Genomic DNA, 18,194 nt, shown 5'->3' on the forward strand with positions numbered 1-18,194 from the left:
AGCCTTGAACGCATAGAGATCCACAGTCTGCCTCTACCTCCTGAGTGCTGGGATTATAGGAGTGCACCACCACCGCCCCGGCAGAGCCACGTGTCTAGAGTACATTTGCTGTTAGCTCCTTACTAACTGCAGCTTCGTTTCAGCGCCCGCATGAAGACCTGGCTAAAGATGCAGAGCCTCAGAACTGCCTCTTGAGGGAAGTGGAATGCATAGCACAGAGCCTGGGGGCATCCCTGGAGGAGATCCAGAGGAGAGCTGCGGAGCCGCAAGAGAAGGAGAGAGAACAGAGAAAGTTAGGTGAGCCATGGCTTCAGCCGACCGGTCTGGCTGTGGATTTCCTGGGATGACCTGAGGCAGTATATACCAAGGGGAAAGGGACTCTAAGATGAACATGTAAAAGACTTACTGCTTCTGTGTCCCCAGGTCTTCAAAAAACACAGGCTTGACAGGCCATCCCAAAGGCACAGCCCAGAACTGTGTGCCACTCACCAGTAAGAGTCCCAGCACCCAGAAGACCCATTTGTTCCTTCACCCTAATGCTGGATCCTCCTTCCTCACCAAACATCACCGCCTCCCTACTTTGAACGCTGTTTCTGAGTTTTGATCACATGCAATATCATTCATTTAAAATTTTATTTCATTTATTTTTATTTTATGTGTATGGGCGGTTTGTCTTTGTTCTGTGTGCGTGCCTGATGCCAGCAGAGGCCAGAAGAGGACTATCGGAATTACACACAGACAGTAGTGAGCTGCCATGTGGGTGCTAGGAATTGAACTTAGGTCCTCTGGAAGAACAACCAGAGCTCTTAACCACTGAGCCATCTTTCCAACCCCCATTGTTTTTTTTTTTTTAATAAACTTTAAAATGGGTATGATGGTGTAAACCCATCACTTGGGAGGCAGAGGCAGGTGGATTCGAGGCCAGCCTGGTCTACATAATGAGTCCCAGGACAGCCAGGGCTATGTAGAGAGACCTTGTCTCAAGAAAAGAAAAAAAAGACGGGAGGCAGAGGCAGGTGGATCTCTGTGAGTTCGAGACCAGCCTGGTCTATAAGAGCTAGTTCCAGGACAGGCTCCAAAACCACAGAGAAACCCTGTCTCGAAAAACAAAACAAAAAAGAAAAAGAAAAAAGAAAAAAAAAAGAAAAAAAAGAAAAAAACCTTAAAAATACATTAAAATTTTTATTTTGTGCATTTTTGCAAATGTGGGCAACATGCTAAGACACACATATAGAAATCAAAGAACAACTTAAAGCAATTCCTCCTACCATGTGGGTTACCACCACCACTGAACCAAGTTGTTAGACTTTGGGGCAGGTGCCTCTATCCTCTGAGCCATCTTGCCTACAATATCCATTCTTTCCTTTTGTTCTCTTGCTTAGCCTCACAAACGTTCGTGAGACTCATTTACATTGTCTCTGTTCACTATTATTGCCTTTATAATATTCCGCTGACGCTACACTGGTCCACTCTACTGTTGATGGGCATTGTGATGTTTCTAATTGGGGCTAGCACGAATTCTGATGCTATTAGCATCCTTGCATTATCTTGTGGGTATTTACATATGCCTAATCCAAATAAGAATGCACTGGATCAGAGACTGGGGCACATTCTCCTGTGGTCTTCCAAAATACCGTCATGTGCCACTTAATCATAGGGAATCGGTCTGGAAAATGGAACATTAAGTAATTTCCTTGTTACACAAACTTCAGAGTGTGCTGACAGAAACCGAGACAGCTAGGCACTGTGTGGGGGGTTGATTCTGTATGGGAGGGTCAGGTTCATTCTGTGGCCCATAGCACAATTAAGAGCTCAGTAGTGTAAGAGGTCTTGTTCTGCACGCTCCCTGGCAATGCTTGCGAATGGGTCAGTACTGTAGCCTGGCATAGTGAGGGTACAGTAGCATTAACCGGCTTCACCATGAGAGTCCCAGAGCCCTTGTGTCTGCTGCGGTGGTTGCTCACATTGTGTGCAGTTTGGAGCAGTCCCTGCTCAAGTCTCTCACACGTTTCTGTTCTGAACACATGCCTTTTTTTGACCGCAAATATTCACATCTGCTCTTGGTTCTGCCAAATAGCAGCTCTATTTATCAAATGCAGTTTAGGGGAGCTCTTACTTACTTTCTGTCTCTAGGGTTGCCTTTTCTGGACATTTCATATAAATGGCATCATACATGAGTGTGTGTTTTCTTTCACTTAACACACTTTTGAGATTCAACCATGAAACAGGTTTATTGATGTATGTGTATGGGTGTTTTGCCTGCACATATTTCTGTCTATCATGTGTCCATGGAGGCCAAAAGAGGGCATTAAATCTCCTAGAACTGGTATTAACAGTCAGTTGTGAGTTACCATGTGTGTAGGCAGGGTTTTCCTGTCCTGACTGCCTGCTCCCAAATAACTAACATAGAGGCTTCTATTAATTATAAATGCTCAGCCAATAGCTCAGGCTTATTACTAACTAGCTCTTACATAACCCATTTCTATTAGTCTATATAATGCTATGTAGCCGGCAGCTTTACCTGTCCTCTAGCACATATTGCTTCCTAGGCAGCTGGCTAGTGTCTCTCCTGACTCTGTTCTTCTTCCCATCATTCTCAGTTAGGTTTTCCTGCCTAACTTCCTGCTAGGCTACTGGCCTGTCAGCTTTTTATTAACTAGTGGGAATAATACATATTCCCAATATACAGAAGGATTATTCCACAGCACATATAGTTATGGTTTAAGTAAAAATGCTGCAGGTTCCCGAGTGGATGCAGTGGGCAGTGGGTCCTGAGATCACACTGTAGGTCCCCAAAGTGGCAGCAGGCAGTGGGCTGTGGGTCCCAAGAGCAGTCAGTTCCAGGCATGGATGGAGCAGTTCCCCAAGTGGCTGCAGTGGGCCATGAGGGGCAGCTAGTCCCAGGCAGGGAGCCGCATGGTGGGTGAGAGACCTTGATGGGGCAGCCAGTCCCACGAGGAGAGACAGATGGGGATGGGCATGCCAGGAGACCATGCGGCAGGTCTTTGAAGGTGGCTGGTCCTGGGCAGGGAGCCACGCAGCAGGTGAGAGACAGAGAGATAGGCACACCATGCAGAGTGAGGTTGGATATTTATTTAGTGGGTTATGGAGGGGAAAGGGGAGAAGAGAGAAGAGCAGAGAGAGAGGGGGGGAGAGAGAGAAACTGGGGGAGGGGAGAGGATATTGGGGGAAGGGAGAATGCTCATTAGTTCTTGGCCACCCAGCTAGCTTAGACCTGAAATGATTACACAAAAACTGTATTAATTAAATTATTGCTTGGCCCATTAGCTCTAACTTCTTATTGGTGAACTCTTACATCTTAGTTTAACCCATTTCTAGTAATCTGTGTATTGCCAGCTAAAGTAATCCATGGCTTACTGGCTAAAGTTCCCAGCATCTGTCTCCAGAGGCTCCATGGCTTCTCCCTGACCCCACCTTTCTTTCTCCCAGAATTCAGTTTAATTTTCCCACCTAGTTCTGTTCTGCCCTTGCCATAGGCTCAAAGCAGTTCTTTATTGATTAATCAATAAAAGCAACACATAGACAAAAGGACCTCCCACACCAAAAGGAGCCACAGCAGCAGCTACCTCTCTGGGAGAGACACAGAAAAGGGAGGGACCCAGACTGAAAGCTTGTGGGAGGGGGAGGGGGGGTAGGAGGGTGGGGTAGAGTGGCTTGTCTCTTAAAGGGACAGGACAGATCGTTGCACATATGAGTGCTGAGAATCAAATCCGAGCCCTCTGGAAGAGCAGCCAAGTTCTCTTAACCAATGAGCCCTCTCTCCATCCCACTATTATCTCTTCAGCCCCCTATTTATTTTTTGAGACCAGGTCTAACCATGCAACTCTGGCTGGCCTGGAATTTGCTGTGTAAATCATCTTTGAATTTAGGGATCCGCCTGCCTCTCCCGCTTAAGTTCTAGGATCAAAGGCCTGCGCCCTCAGCCAGCCATTGCTGCTTTTTAACAGTGGGGTTTTGTTTTCAGGGCATGGGGGATGTTGGTTGAGACAGGGTTTCTCTGTGTAGCCCTAGCTGTCCTGGAACTCACTCTGTAGTTCAGGCTGGCTCAGAAATCTACCTTCCTCTGCCTCCCAGAGTGGTAGGATTACAGGTGTGGGATTTCTATTGTAAATGTTCTGGATAGTAATCTCTTATAAGACAGGGGATTTTCAAATACTTCCTCTTCTGAATTGTGAGCAGTCTTTTCTAGCAAACATGGCCAGGCTGCCAAAGCTTACTATTCCATAAACCTTCTTCATCTTGTGAAACCCTGCCTGTTTACCCAAGCCCCGAATACCAGGCGTTCCTGAGATTGTCGGTCATACCTTACACTATTATGAACGGGCCTAGTATTCAGATAGTAAGGTTGTAGAGTGAAACACCCCACCATCCTGCCTCCTGCTAAGTGTGCTGGCTCACCCCGTTGGATCATTGTGCAGTCTTTTGCAAAAGTAGATATTGCCTTGAGGAGTTACCTTTGCATTGTTCACATGTCTGTCTGTCTGTGTGACACCAGGAATATTCTCCAGCACGTCTCACAAATCTTCCCTCTGTTGACAGTGTCCTTTGTTGGGCCAAAGGTTTTCATGTTATGTAGCTCAACTTACCTTTTTATTCTTTTGTTCTTCTGTTGCTGCTAATCTTGGTAAAAGATTAAATATTGTCACCCCCTCAAAAAAAAAAAGAAAAAGAAAAGAAAACACTTATATGTCCATGGTCTAGCCAGGCATGGTGGTGCATGTCTTTAATCCCAGCACTCAGGAGGCAGAGGCAGGAGGATCTATGTGAGTTCAAGGCCAGCCTGGTCTATAAGAGCTAGTTCCAGGACAGCCAGAGCTATAGAATAGGAAGCCCCTGTTAAAATAAATAAACAAAAAACAAAATACAACAACAACAAACCCATTATATCTAGAATAATAAATAAAGAAGTAGACTTAGAAAATACATCTGCAAATCCAGTAGAAGGTCTTAAAAATGTAACAAAGTCTGCCAGGCATGGTGGTGCATGCTTGTACGAGCATTTGAGGGGCTGAAGCAGGAGGTTATACTTCAAGATCAGTGCTAGCAGAATGAATTCCATTTGGGCTATATAACAAAGCCTTCTCTCAAAAGAGAAACCAATTCTAGGATTGTGGCTCATTTAAGGCTGATGAAATGCCAGAGTTGTCGAATTCTTCACCGAGATGGCAGCCATCTGACCAATCAAGTTTAAGGGACTGGTGTCTCCATTAATTTTTAAATCAGGCAAACAATTTATTTGGCTGTGTCATTCTAAAAGTAGATTTTATTTTTGAGACAGGGTATCACTATATAGCTCACTGTGTAGGCCAGGCTAGCTTCAAACTCAATCCTGCAGCCTCTACCTCCTGGTGCTGGAATTGCAGGTGTGGGTCAATACTGCATCCACAGCCTAGCTTTTAAAATGAAAACCAAATGTTTTGTAAGTATCTGGAGCACCTCAGAACTTTTTAACATTTTGGAAGCCCTGGTTCTCTTAAAGTTAGGGGAGCAAACAGGATTTTTTTTTCTGTCTACAGCACACATCCCACACTCGCCCCAACCCTTTGCTCTGCAGACCCAAGCAGCTCTGGCGCCCTGTCTTCCCAGAAGGCCCAGTGTCTCTCCATTACTCATGCTGCTCTCTTTCTCAAATATTCTTTCCACCTGAAGTTCCTCTGTTTCCCCTTCTTCCATAAAGGAATACCTGGGAAAACTTGTTTTAGTGCCACAGAAACCATCTCGCGTCTCCGGCACAGGGAAAACAGCCCTGGGTTTGCATTCCCACCTTGCTATTTATTCCCCTTGGCACTGAACAGGCTGCTCCAGTTTCTGACTTGCTTATCTCACCCATACATTGGGATATGGGTACCTACATTGTATTTGTCATAATTATATGCCTGATAATAGGAGCAGTTGCTCCTGGAGGCAGCAGCAGAAATAGTATTGCTATAATTAGAATATAATTTCTCATCTGATGGGTTATAGTGGGATCTCCTCTGAAGATTTGAGTGTTGCTGGCATAATAATAAAATGCACATAACTGTGTGTGCACCCATGGTGTGACTGGGGGTATTCTTATAAAGCTCAGTGTTCGCCTCTTAGTGTTAGTAGTTCCTTCATTCTATGGTTTAGGAAAACTGCCAACCAATCACAGCGAGGAGCCCTCAAGAAGCAAAGGGATAAAACCTCCATCAACTCCAATGCCCCGGCTGCTGTTCCCGTGTACTCCTTTGTACCCCAGATGGTTAATACTGTCAACCTGGCAGGAGCTAGAATCACCTAGAAGACCACCCTCCAAGCTTCCCTGTGATCTAGTCTCTAGATTGAGCCCACAGAGAAGGGAAGAAACACCCTAAATGTGAACAGCACCCGGGACATAGACAGAAAAAAGGGGAGAAAGTGAACCGAGTCGTAACGTTCATCTCTGCTTCCTGGCTTTGGGTACAATGTGACTCTGTGCTCCTTCTGCCATCATAGGCTGTACCCTAGAACTGAGCCCAAATCAATCCTTCCTCCTTAAGATGCTTTTCAGTGGTGAGGACAGTGACCTACACAATACCAAAATCTATTCCTGGGGTTTTGTTATTTTCATTGCAGGCAGATATTGGCAAAATTCTCAATATAGTCCACTCACCACATAGTGACATTTTTGGTCAGCTGGAAATCTTCTGTGTACAATAGTTTCATAAAATTAAATCACCTATTAACACTGTAACCATCTTACTATGCAAGTATACCCTATGGTGTTTATACACTGATAAAATTACCTCCCAACAGTTTCTCAGAACAGACTTCCCCATCCTTACCTGAGGCAGGATTGTGTTATGCATGCTTTAAACATTCAGCTGCCCTTGTGATCTCAGTGATCCAAGCCCTTCAGAACTTAATCATATAAGAGAATGGTTAGGGCCAGGTGTGATGGCACATGCCTTTAATCCCAGCACTTGGGAGGCCGAAGCGGGTGGGTCTCTGAGTTTGAAGCCAGCCTAGTGATATACAAGGTGAGTTCCAGGATGGCTAGGGCTATTACACAGAAAAACCCTGTCTCCAGAAAACCAAAATAAATAAATAAAGAGAAAGAGAATGGTTAGGGAATGTGTGGTCAGAGGTTTATGGAATCAATAAGGGGTTCAGTAGGAACACTAGAAGGGAACCCAGGAAAGCTTCCAGATAGATCGCACCTCTGTAGAGACTCAAAGATGGTGTTCAAAGAAGAAAAGGTATGAAATCTGATTGTCATATGAGTCATTTATGTCTTTGGTTTTGGTGTTTTGAGAAAGGGTATTTCTATGTAGGCTGAATTAACAGAGATCTACCTGATGCTGGAATTAAGCTGGGTACCACAATGCCCAGCTGATTTGCTTTTGGGGATGTCTTAGAGTCTTAACCCTTAGTTAGGGTTTCTATTGCTGTGAAGAGACACCATGACAACTCTTACAAAGGAAAGCATTTAGGCCGGGCGGTGGTGGTGATGCACGCCTTTAATCCCAGCACTCGAGAGGCAGAGGCAGGCGGATCTCTGTGAGTTCGAGGCCAGCCTGGTCTACAAGAGCTAGTTCCAGGACAGGAACCAAAAGCTATGGAGAAACCCTGTCTCGAAAAAATAAATAAAAAAAAGAAAGAAAGAAAGAAAGAAAGAAAGAAAGAAAGAAAGAAAGAAAGAAAGAAAGAAAGAAAGAAAGAAAGAAAGAAAGAAAGAAAAGGCCTGGCTTACAGTTTCAGAGGTTTAGTCCGTTATCTGTCGAGGGAACGCATCCCAGCACAAAGGCAGACGTGGTGCTGGAGAAGGAGCTGAGAGTTCTGCATCTTGATCTACAGGCAGCAGAAGGTGACTGCCACACTAGACATAACCTGAGCATGAGAGTGCTCAAAGGCTGCCTCCAAAGTGGCACGCTACCTCCAACAAGGCCACACCTACCCCAACAAGGCCACACCTACCCCAACAAGGCCACACCTACCCCAACAAGGCCACACCTCCTAACAGGGCCAAGCACTCAAACACATGAGTCTATGGGGGCCATTCCTATTCAAACCACCACAGGGGGTATTTATACTTATGTGTATGAATGCTTGCCTGATATATATGTCTGTGCACCCCGAATATTCAATGCCTGAGGAAGCCAGAAGAGGGCGACAGATCCCCTGACAGAATTTAGAGACAGTTGCCGTGTGGGTTGTGGGAACTGAACCTGAGTCCTTTGGAAGAGTAGCCAGTGTTCTTAACTGCTGAGCCATCTCTCTAGCCCTTCATTTTCTTTTTGTACATATGTTTTCTTTTTGTTTTATTTTAGACGATGTACTTGAGAGTGCTCGATTGGAAATTGAAAAATTGAAAAGCAATCTGATAAAACTAAAAGAAAGTGGTGAGTCATTAGCATATATAGTAATAATAGATCACACAACAGCATAGTATTGCAGTTTAAAATATCACTTAAGAGGGCTGGATAGAGCCGGGCGGTGGTGGCACACGCCTTTAATCCCAGCACTCGGGAGGCAGAGGCAGGCAGATCTCTGTGAGTTCGAGACCAGCCTGGTCTACAAGAGCTAGTTCCAGGACAAGGCTCCAAAACCACAGAGAAACCCTGTCTCGAAAAACCAAAAAAAAAAAAAAAAAAAAAAAAGAGGGCTGGATAGATGGCTCAGAGGTTAAGAGCACTGACTGCTCTCCCAGAGGACCTGAGTTCAATACCCAGCAACCATGTGGTGGCTCACAACCATCTGTAATGAGATCTGGTGCCCTCTTCTGTCATGCAGGCATACATTCAGGCAGAATATTATACATAATAAAATAAATAAAGCTATATATAAAGCGTAAGAGCTCCATGGCTAACAAACACTTACAAAGGACCCGAGTTTGGTTGTAGCGCCCACATTGGGCAAGTCGCAACCACTTGTAACTTCAGCTCCAGGGGACTTGACGCCCTCTTCTGGCCTCTGTGGACATTTGCCCATATGCACAGACACACAGACAATCGCACATAAATGACATTATAAAACAGATCTTTAAAATGTCTTTAATAATGACAACCACAAGTGCCACTCCTACAGCCAGTGCTACTCCGGCTGTAGCGGCTGCCGTCACTTCCTACCCCCGGAGCAGGAGTCGCTCTGCCAGGAGCTTCTCATCATTTTCTTTAATCCTCCTCACAAGTTGGGTACCAAATATGATTATCCCCATCTCATAGATAAGGATGCTGAGCCGTGGCAAGGTTACCTGAGTTATCCATTAACTACAAAATATACCACAGCTGATATGTGAATCCTTATATATCTGATTCCAAAATCTGCCACCAGGACAGAAAACTGAGACCCCTGGAGCCAAGGACCCTTATAGTCTGTTCAGCAATAGCTCCTTCACATTTGTTCACTGGAAAGCCAATAGGCCTGGAATGGTGTTGAATGAGCTAATCTGACCCTGCCTTTGCTATTTAATAATTCTACCAGCGATTGTAAAATTTGGATATTCCAATGGTCACAACAAAAATGATTTATAGAATATTTTTATCAATTTTAAATAATTCCAAAATCAGTCAAAATTCCAAAATCCTTTCCTTTAAAATAAAAAATGTACACCCTGCTGAAATTTTAGCTCCAGAGACATTGAGATGGCTCTGAACCAGGACCCACCTGGTTGAAGGAGAGACCTGATGCCAGCAATCTGTCTTCTGACATGTGTACACATGCCACACTCACACACAATAAGAAATGTTCCATGTTCCCAGACCCCTGTATTGTTGGAAACTCTACACTCAAAAAGTTCCTTAGACTTGTGTGAGAAATACAAAGCTTCTGTTTCATTACAGTAGGTTGGTAGAATATTCTGGTTTGGTGGCTCTCCTATGCAGACAACCACATATGCAGAACGCAGCAGACCGCCACTCATTAGTGTTTAAGAGTCGTTGCCTCCCAAACGAAAACTGTGACCCAAGTAGTAACTGCCTCCTTCTCTGTTTAGATGCAACGGACTTACGGAAAGCAAAAGAACACAACCAGAGGCTGGACGAGGAAATTCTGGCTTTAAGAAACCGGGTTCGATTGCTTGACTCCGAGAAAAAGTTGCTTGGAGAAATGGTCAGTGTGCTTTAGTTCCCGGAGTTTGTTTAGTGTGTATCCAACTAGTGGTGTGAACCACAAGGCTAACCATCGTCTAAGCTGGTCCTTCGGGAGACTGGTCCTGACAATATTGGGGGTCAGGGCACAGAGGTCTGTGTTCTAACCGAGTGTGTTTTTATCTGCCAGTGCTTACGTCTCGTTTTAAGTACTTGTGCTGAATAGCAGCATCATTGCGGTTGTATGAATGTCAGGCTCGCTTATTTTTGTTGCTGTTCTATGTGCATGGATGTTTTGGTTGTAGGTATGTCTGTGTATGATATGCATATAGTGCCTGAGGGGGCAGAGGAAGGTTCAGATTCACTGCAGAAAGATCATTGTAGGCTGCCGTGCAGGTGCTAGGAATTGAACGCAGGTCCTCTGGCAGAGCAGCCAGTGCTCTAAACTGCTGAACCGTCTCTGCAGTCCCTAAATTAGGATTTCTACACCAGCATAGAATTAACACTCATCAGATAAAAAATTACTCTTACTTTGTACAAGTTTGTGATTATTAATATTGTATTCACAGTTGTAGTATTTTTTAATTGATTTTTATTGAGCTCTGCATTTTCTTCTGCTCCCCTCCCTGCCTCTCCTCTCTCCTTCAACCCTCTCCCAAGGTCCCATTTACTCAGGAGATCTTGTCTTTTTCTACTTCCCCAGTTGTGGTATTTCTAAACCGTTTCTTCTTGGCAGTGTATTGTCTTTAATACATACTTTCATATGTAGTGTCTCCAGCTTCAGATTATTTAGATTCATAACCACATTTATAGTATTAAATACAGTGCAAAGTGCTCAACAAACTTAGTTTTAAAAATTATTAAATACCTGTATTTGGACTTTCCTTTGGGCAGCTCACAAAACTTATTTAGCTTACCAAGTAGGGTTTTGTTGTTGTTGTTGTTTTTCTATCCTGGAACTAGCTCTTGTAGACCAGGCTGGCCTCGAACTCACAGGGATTCACTGCCTCTGCCTCCCGAGTGCTGGGATTAAAGGTGTGCACACCACTGCCCTGCCCCCACCTAGTTCATATAGCTTAAATTAACCTTTTTCTATTAATCTATGTTCTGCCACGTGATTCAGTTACCTCGCCTCTGTGTCCTACATCCAACTCTCGCACACCTAGATTCTTCTCGAGTTCCTCTCTCTGGCTAGAAGTCCACCTAGTCTCTCCTGCATAGCTACTGGCCACTCAGCTCTCTAGTAAATCAATCACATTGACACATTTTCACACGGTGTAAACAAATATTCCACAGCAAATACCCACTAGGATAATCCTTATTAAAACAATAAGAAATGACTTGTTGCCAGGTGGTGGTAGTGCACAGCTTTAATCCCAGTACTCAAGGAGGCAGAGACAGCGGATCTCTGTGAGTTCAAGGCCAGTCTGATCTACAGAGCAAGTTCCAGGACAACCAGGGCTGTTACACAGAGAAACCCTGTCTTGAAAAACAAGAAAGAAAGAAAGAAAGAAAGAAAGAAAGAAAGAAAGAAAGAAAGAAAGAAAGAAAGAAAGACAGAAAGAGAGAGAGAGAGAGAGAGAGAGAGAGAGAGAGAGAGAGAGAGGGAGGGAGGGAGGGAGGGAGGGAGGGAGGGAAGAAGAAAGAAAGAAAGAAAAGGAAAGGAAAGGAAAGGAAAGGAAAGGAAAGGAAAGGAAAGAAAAGGAAAGGAAAGGAAATGTCATGTTGAGACTAGAAGAATTAGAACATAGTGCATTGCTACTTGTGCTGACCATATGTCAACCTGAGTCATTTTGGAAGATGGAACTTCAATTTAGGAAATGCCCTCACCAAATTGACCTCTGGGCAAGCCTGTGGTACAGTTTTTTGATTGATGATTGATGTGGAAGGGCCCGGTTCACTATGGGCAGTGCTAGTCTTGGGCTGGTGGTTCTGGGTGCTATATGAAAGACAGCCATGAAGAGCGAGCCAGTAAGCAGCACTCTTCCATGGCCTCTGTCTCAGCTCCTGCCTCCAGGTTCCTGCCCTGTGCTCTGTGACTTCCCTCAGTGTTACCTGGAAGTGTAGGCAAAAGAACCCCTTTCCTCCCTAAGTTACTTTTTGGTTGTGGTGTTTTATCATAGCCATAGAAACCCTAGGACGCCACTGCTTGTGGTGGTGAACCCACAACAGGGGTGCAACAGCCGCTGTTGAGACACTAGGGAGCCCTCAGAGCACTACCCATAGCATTAATGTGCTCTGCTAATGGCACTTCCAGGTGTAAGTTAAACGCGAGGCCTCAGATACATATTTCTACCTTCACGTTCAGAGCAGCGTTATTTACAGCATCCCAAGGGCAGCAACAACCTGCGTCAGCTGACAAGTTTAAACAAAATGTGGGACGTTATCACACACAATGGAACTTAAAAGGAACTGGACTAGGACCTCTGCAAGACCAACAAGTGCTCTTTTGTTTGTTCGTTGGTTTGTTTTAAGACAAGGTCTCTTTGTGAGTGTTCTGACTTGCTCTGTAGATCAGGTTGGCCTTGAACTCAGCCATCAGCCTGCCTTTGCCTCCCAGGTGCTGGGATTAAAAGTGTGCTCTTCACCACCAGGCTAGCCCTCGTTTTTGTTTATTTTTATTTGTTTGTTTAGTTAGTGTCTGTGTCGTGTGTACGCACACACCTGTCTGCCAGAGGTGTGCATGCATCTGCAAGCATGCAGGCAGGTGTCTTCTGTATCACTCCTGCCTATTCCTTTGAGGCAGGGTCTCTCCCTGAACGTAGAGCTCCTATTTTCTCGGCTAGGCTGAAAGCTAGCAAGCCCCAGTGCTGCTTCTGCCTCTGTCCCCCTGGGAGCTGGGATTACAGGTGGTGGCACAAAGTGATTCTTATCCTTTCTAATAAATGTCTTAGTAGTTCTAGCATACACATTTATGTTGTAAAAGGGCACGAGAGAAACCTTGGCGGGTGAGATCCCAAAGCGAGTGAGAGCCCGCGGCAGGTGAGGGCCAGACAAATACGCCATGCAGGCAGAGCTTGTGTGGGAATTTGTTGAGAGAAAGGTAAAGGGGGAGGGAAGAGGGAAGGAGAAATACAGAGAGAAAGAGGAAGAGGCACAGACCAGGCTGCCTCTTCAGAAGAGCTGTAGGAAGAGAGCGGGAATGGGCGGAGCTTGTCTCTTAAAGGGACCTTTTGCACCTGTGTGTGTACATGTAGTGATGTAGCAGCCATAGGACCCTGGGTTGGCCATCTTGCCAGGCGACAGGGGCCAGCATAATGACTGAATCCTAACATTTAGGTTTATGATCTATTAAAGATAGTTTTTGTTTATGCAATGATGAAAAGGTTGAGTAGTGTTCATTTCCTAAAGTGCATCCAGTTTGCCCAGAGCAGTTGTTGAAAACAACTATTTCTTTCTTGAATTATATTGTCACTTTTATCAAAAATGAATTGTATGTGGTGGAGAGATGACTCAGCACTTAAGAAAGCTGGCTGCTTTACCAGAGACCCTAGGTTCAATTCCCAACATCCACATGGCTGCTTACAACTGGCTGTAACTCCAGTTCCAGGGATTCTGATGCCCTCTTCTGGTTTCTTTAGGCACTGCAGGCACGTGGGCACAGATGTGTATGTAAGCAAAATACCCATGCACATAAAATTAAAAAATTAAAAGAAAAAAAAAAGCCAGGCGGTGATGGCACATGCCTTTAATCCCAGCACTTAGGGGGCAGAGGCAGATGTATCTCTAAGTTCGAGGCCAGCCTGGTCTACAGAGTGAGTTCCAGAACAGCCAGGACTACACAGAGAAAGAAACCTGGTTTTGAAAAAAGCAAAACAAAACAAAAAATCGGTTGTTTAAGTCTTCTGTTGGACCTTCTGCCCCACTCATCCATGCGTCTATTTTAAAACAATTGCGTGCTGTGGCTTTACTTATTATAAGTAAACAAAGCACTGCAGCTCCGGCTTTGGGTTTCTTCTAAGTTGTGTGGGTTAATCCAGGTCTTCACCATTTTGACATAAACACCTGCGAGGGTTTTGATGCATGGCATGCACTGTTCACATAATCTCGAGGAAGCCTTACATTTTAACAATATTGAATCCTCAAAACAATGGAGGCGTCGTCTCCTGGTGCTCTTGTCTTCTCTGTCATGTTTTTGCATCTTGCAGGGCACGGTCCTTACACACACTTAACCTTAAAAAGTATCCTAAAAGGAAACAAGAAACGGAAGGACATCGTAGAGTCATGAAATATTAATGTCATACTAGAACAAGTGTAAACATTTAGGCAAATAAAACCCGTGTTGGTTGGGTTTGGTCAACTTGACACAGCAACCTGGAGTCTCCTGGGAGGAAGGACCCTCAACTGAAGGATTTCTTCCCCCAGACAGGCTGAGCTAGCTATACACAGCTGGCCAGTAAGCAGTGTTCCTCTGTGGCCTCAGCTCCAGTTCCTGCCTCCAGGTCCACGTCCTTCAGCGATAGACAGTGATCTGGAAGCTAAATGAATCCCTTCCTCCCGCTGCTGCTTTTGCTCAGTGTTTGATCACAGCCGCAGGAAGCAGACCGGGAAAGCTTCTGCCTGGAAGAGTGTGAGCTCTTTGTTCCCATGGGCTGACAGCTTTCACAGTGTATAGGAGAGTGTTAGCTATTGTCTCCCATAGAATTTTTGGCTCTCCATTTCTGTGGCTCTGGCTCCATCTCAGTTGGGTCTCTTGGTGTCGTATCAAAGGTTCTGTTCACTTTTACCCAGTTTGCATCAGTGTGATTGTTTCTTTTGTTCTGTCTTCAAGTTTAGGGTTTTTTTTTTCTATATAGTCCCTTGTAGCACGATTAATAAAAACTCAGAGACAGATATTGGGGTTCAAGCTGAAGGTCAGAAAAGCAAAACAGCCAGCCACTTGCTCTTACCTCTACCTCAGTCTGAAACGGCGATTCTGCCTCCAGGAATCTCAGAATGAGACTGAGCCTGTAAACTGTCTCCTCCCATTTTATAATCCTCTCTAATGTTGGGATTAAAGGCATGCACCACCTGGTTTCTATGGCAACTAGTATGGTTACTGGGATTAAATGTGTGTATCACCACTGCCTGGTCTGTAAGGCTGGCCAGTGGGGCTATTTTACTCTCTGATTTATTTATTAAAGTACAAATGAAATAACACGACATCCATGGTATTTTCAATCTCATCCATGCATTATTTTTTTCAGACTGACTTTTTCTTCCCTAACAATTCCATTTTTTAAAAATTCCCTCCCTTTTAACTCATTGTGCTTAAGAAAATGCACTCCCCTCGCTGAGTCTGTTTCTCTCTTGTACTCTCTTGTTCTTGCTTTAATTGCTTGAGAATGTCATACATGCAGATAGTGTATTTTGACCAAATCCACCCCCACTCCCTCCCTTAGTTCCGCCTTCTTCATCCCCCCAAGTGATGATATCACAGGTGTGCCCACCACACCCAGCTAACACATGTGTTCATAGTAAAACCTCTTACAAAGTGTAAGTTGGGGTCCCAGCAAACCATCTGCCCTGGCGTCTGCCCTGAGCGCGTGGACCCACCACAGACCGACCCTTTCAGTGTATCTGCTTGCTCGGCTGTGCACGTCTACCGTGCTATTCTGCTGGGACAGGACCACAGGGCTACGATAAATAGAAACGGTACTAACCAAACACCAAGCGCCTCCTCAGGCGGCCTGAGTTCAAATCCAGCTCTCTCATTACATGTAACCCTGAACACATAGCTTTCTGGTGCATGGTAACGGCCGCAATGCTTTCACTTCCTTTCTTTTCAGATTTATTTGTTTTTATGTATGTGTATGTGTGCTGTGCCGACATGTATATATGCATGAGTGTCTGGTGCCCACAAAGGTCAGAAGAGGGCATGGGATCCCCTGGAACTGGATTTCCTGATGGTTGTGGGTCACCATGTAGATGCTGGGAGCTGAACCCACAGCCTCTGGAAGAGCAGCAAGTGCTCTTAACCATGAGCCATCTCTGCAGCCCCCAAATGATTTCATTTCTGATACAATTATTTTCTTTCATCTGTGGCGGTAACCATGACGGCAGCCTCCTTACCATCATTCATAGGAAGCAGGCTAATCTAGGAGGCAGGGTGCAAGATGACCTTAAAATCCCAAGTTATTGAGGAAGCGCAGATGAAGGATCTATAAAGAGCAGGTATGGGCAAGTAGAGCTTTCAGATCAAATGCAAGTGCGGCATCCCTCAAAGAAGACAGGGCAGGGTGAGGCTCAGATTCTGGTGCAGCTGAGACAGTCTCGGCCAGCCAAGAGTCTGCCGCAGTCATAACCTGTGGGGGCGCCCCAGGGGCAGGAAGACCTCGTCTTGCTCAGGTATCCCCTGAAGTGTCATTGTCAGTGGTCTTGATCTGGGAGAAGACCCTTGGCTGTGCCCACCTGATCTACGTCCCTCTGTGGCCAGTGTCACGTGACCTTCTCTAGCAGTGTCTGTCTTACTAGAGAAGATGCTCGGAAGCCATCTCAGGTCTCCACAGTACTCAGCACTGAGCTTCACGAGTTTGGTTTGAGTGGATCTGTGTGTCAGTCATCTTCCAGACTGTGGTGTAAGCCAGATCCCTTTCCTTATCTAAACCTGAAATAGATACATACTTATAAAATCCCAAGATACACTTCACCCACACGCTGGAACACACTTACGAAGATCATTGCAAATAGATATTCTTCTCCGAGTGATTCATATACATAGCCTATAATTACATAGATTACTAACTTTATAGATAATAATATATGATATGTAGAGAGGGGGGAGGCAGAGGGTCTCTAGCCCAGGCTGGGAGCTGACTAGGTAGGCCAGGCTGGCCTGGATTTAGCCTCCTGCCTCTGCTCCCTGAGTGCTGGGATTATAGGTGTCTATCATCTGATGAGACCCACCAAAACTAGGACACATTGTCAGTGCACAGTGACCAGTGTCCGTAAAGGGCTTTTTAAGGTAGTTCCTATAGAAGGTTGGTAACTGAAAGTGGAATTGTTGTGGAATTGTTTTTTTTTTTTTTTTACCCTCAAAATTTTTTTACAAAGAAAAGGCTGCAGCTGCCTTAACTGAGGTTGGCAGCGGGTGATGAGTTACCAATAACTGTTAACCCCGGGATCACTCTCCGCTGAGGAGCTGAGTGAGCTGAGTGCTGTGATCAACAGATCAGTACGGCTGTTTCCCAGGGGCCCTCCAGCCCTGTCATGGATGCTCAGCCTGCAGGTGGGCAGCCTTCCTGACCGCTGCTTATTGTATTTTCTAACAAACGGAAGTAAAAAAGAGAGTGCCAGGTTCATTTTATGTCAACCTGAATGGCCTTTAGACATCTGTAGGTGTGTCTGAGAACCATTGCATGATAGGTTAATATCTAAATCTGCCAACTGAGAGAAACATGGCCACAGTGTGCGGGTGGGCCTTCTCACCAACAGTGTGTGGGCCCCATCTCATCAATAGTGTGCGGGTGGGGGGGCATCTGATCACCTGAGGGAATGCATGGGACAAAAAGAGGGAGAATCTCTGTGCCTCTCTCTCTCTCTCTCTCTCTCTCTCTCTCTCTCTCTCTCTCTCTCTCTCTCTCTTTCTCAGTGTGTGTGTGTGTGTAGAATCTGCTGGTCGTCTAATACACATAGAAGGTAGCATTTGGGAATCTACAGTGTTGTAGTGCCATGAATCATGGATGTTTTCTTATTTTGTCGTGTTACGTTGCTGTTAGTTTGTTTGTTTGAGGCAAGGTCTCTCTCTGCAGCCAAAGCTGGTCCCAAATTTGCTACTCTCCTACCCCAGTCTCCCACAAAATGGGATTATACCTGTGCACTTCCATGTTCAGCTGACAGAATTCATGAAAAGCTAACAGAAACCCTAGGAGACAGGAATTGTTCACCTGGCTGAGGGAACAGAGGTCACAAATTCATAACTGTAAAAACCATGATATCATAGCTCCGCCTGACCACAGAGCCCATGGTTTTGCCCCCGAATCTCGCAACCCCAGTTGCTGTGGTCCTTAGTACTGCACAAGCTCCCCCTCCCACTGAACCAACCACAAAGCCTCACTTCTGGGTGTCCTGCAGCAGGTTTGCCCTGAAGACTTCCCTAGCAAATAAAAATCTGAAAGTCATTCTTCGGTTTTTACAGGAAAAATAATCCTGAAAAATCACTTCCTT

The 18,194-nt window shown here is 45.2% G+C and overlaps 1 protein-coding gene across 5 annotated transcripts in view; it reads left to right on the forward strand.

The window, feature by feature from the left end:
* Positions 1 to 18,194, forward strand: part of Ccdc30 (coiled-coil domain containing 30) — an 83,513-nt gene that overhangs the window by 10,384 nt on the left and 54,935 nt on the right. For 4 of the 5 annotated variants that reach the window (XM_057785311.1, XM_057785312.1, XM_057785313.1 and 1 more), the window contains 3 exons: positions 144 to 297; positions 8,292 to 8,363; positions 9,956 to 10,071. In XM_057785311.1, coding sequence (XP_057641294.1) covers positions 144 to 297; positions 8,292 to 8,363; positions 9,956 to 10,071 — 342 coding nt within the window. The remainder of the gene's footprint in view (positions 1 to 143; positions 298 to 8,291; positions 8,364 to 9,955; positions 10,072 to 18,194) is intronic. The other variant, XM_057785316.1, reaches the window with a different exon arrangement.

Source organism: Chionomys nivalis, chromosome 11 (assembly GCF_950005125.1).
Source record: "Chionomys nivalis chromosome 11, mChiNiv1.1, whole genome shotgun sequence".
Taxonomy (NCBI): domain Eukaryota; kingdom Metazoa; phylum Chordata; class Mammalia; order Rodentia; family Cricetidae; genus Chionomys; species Chionomys nivalis.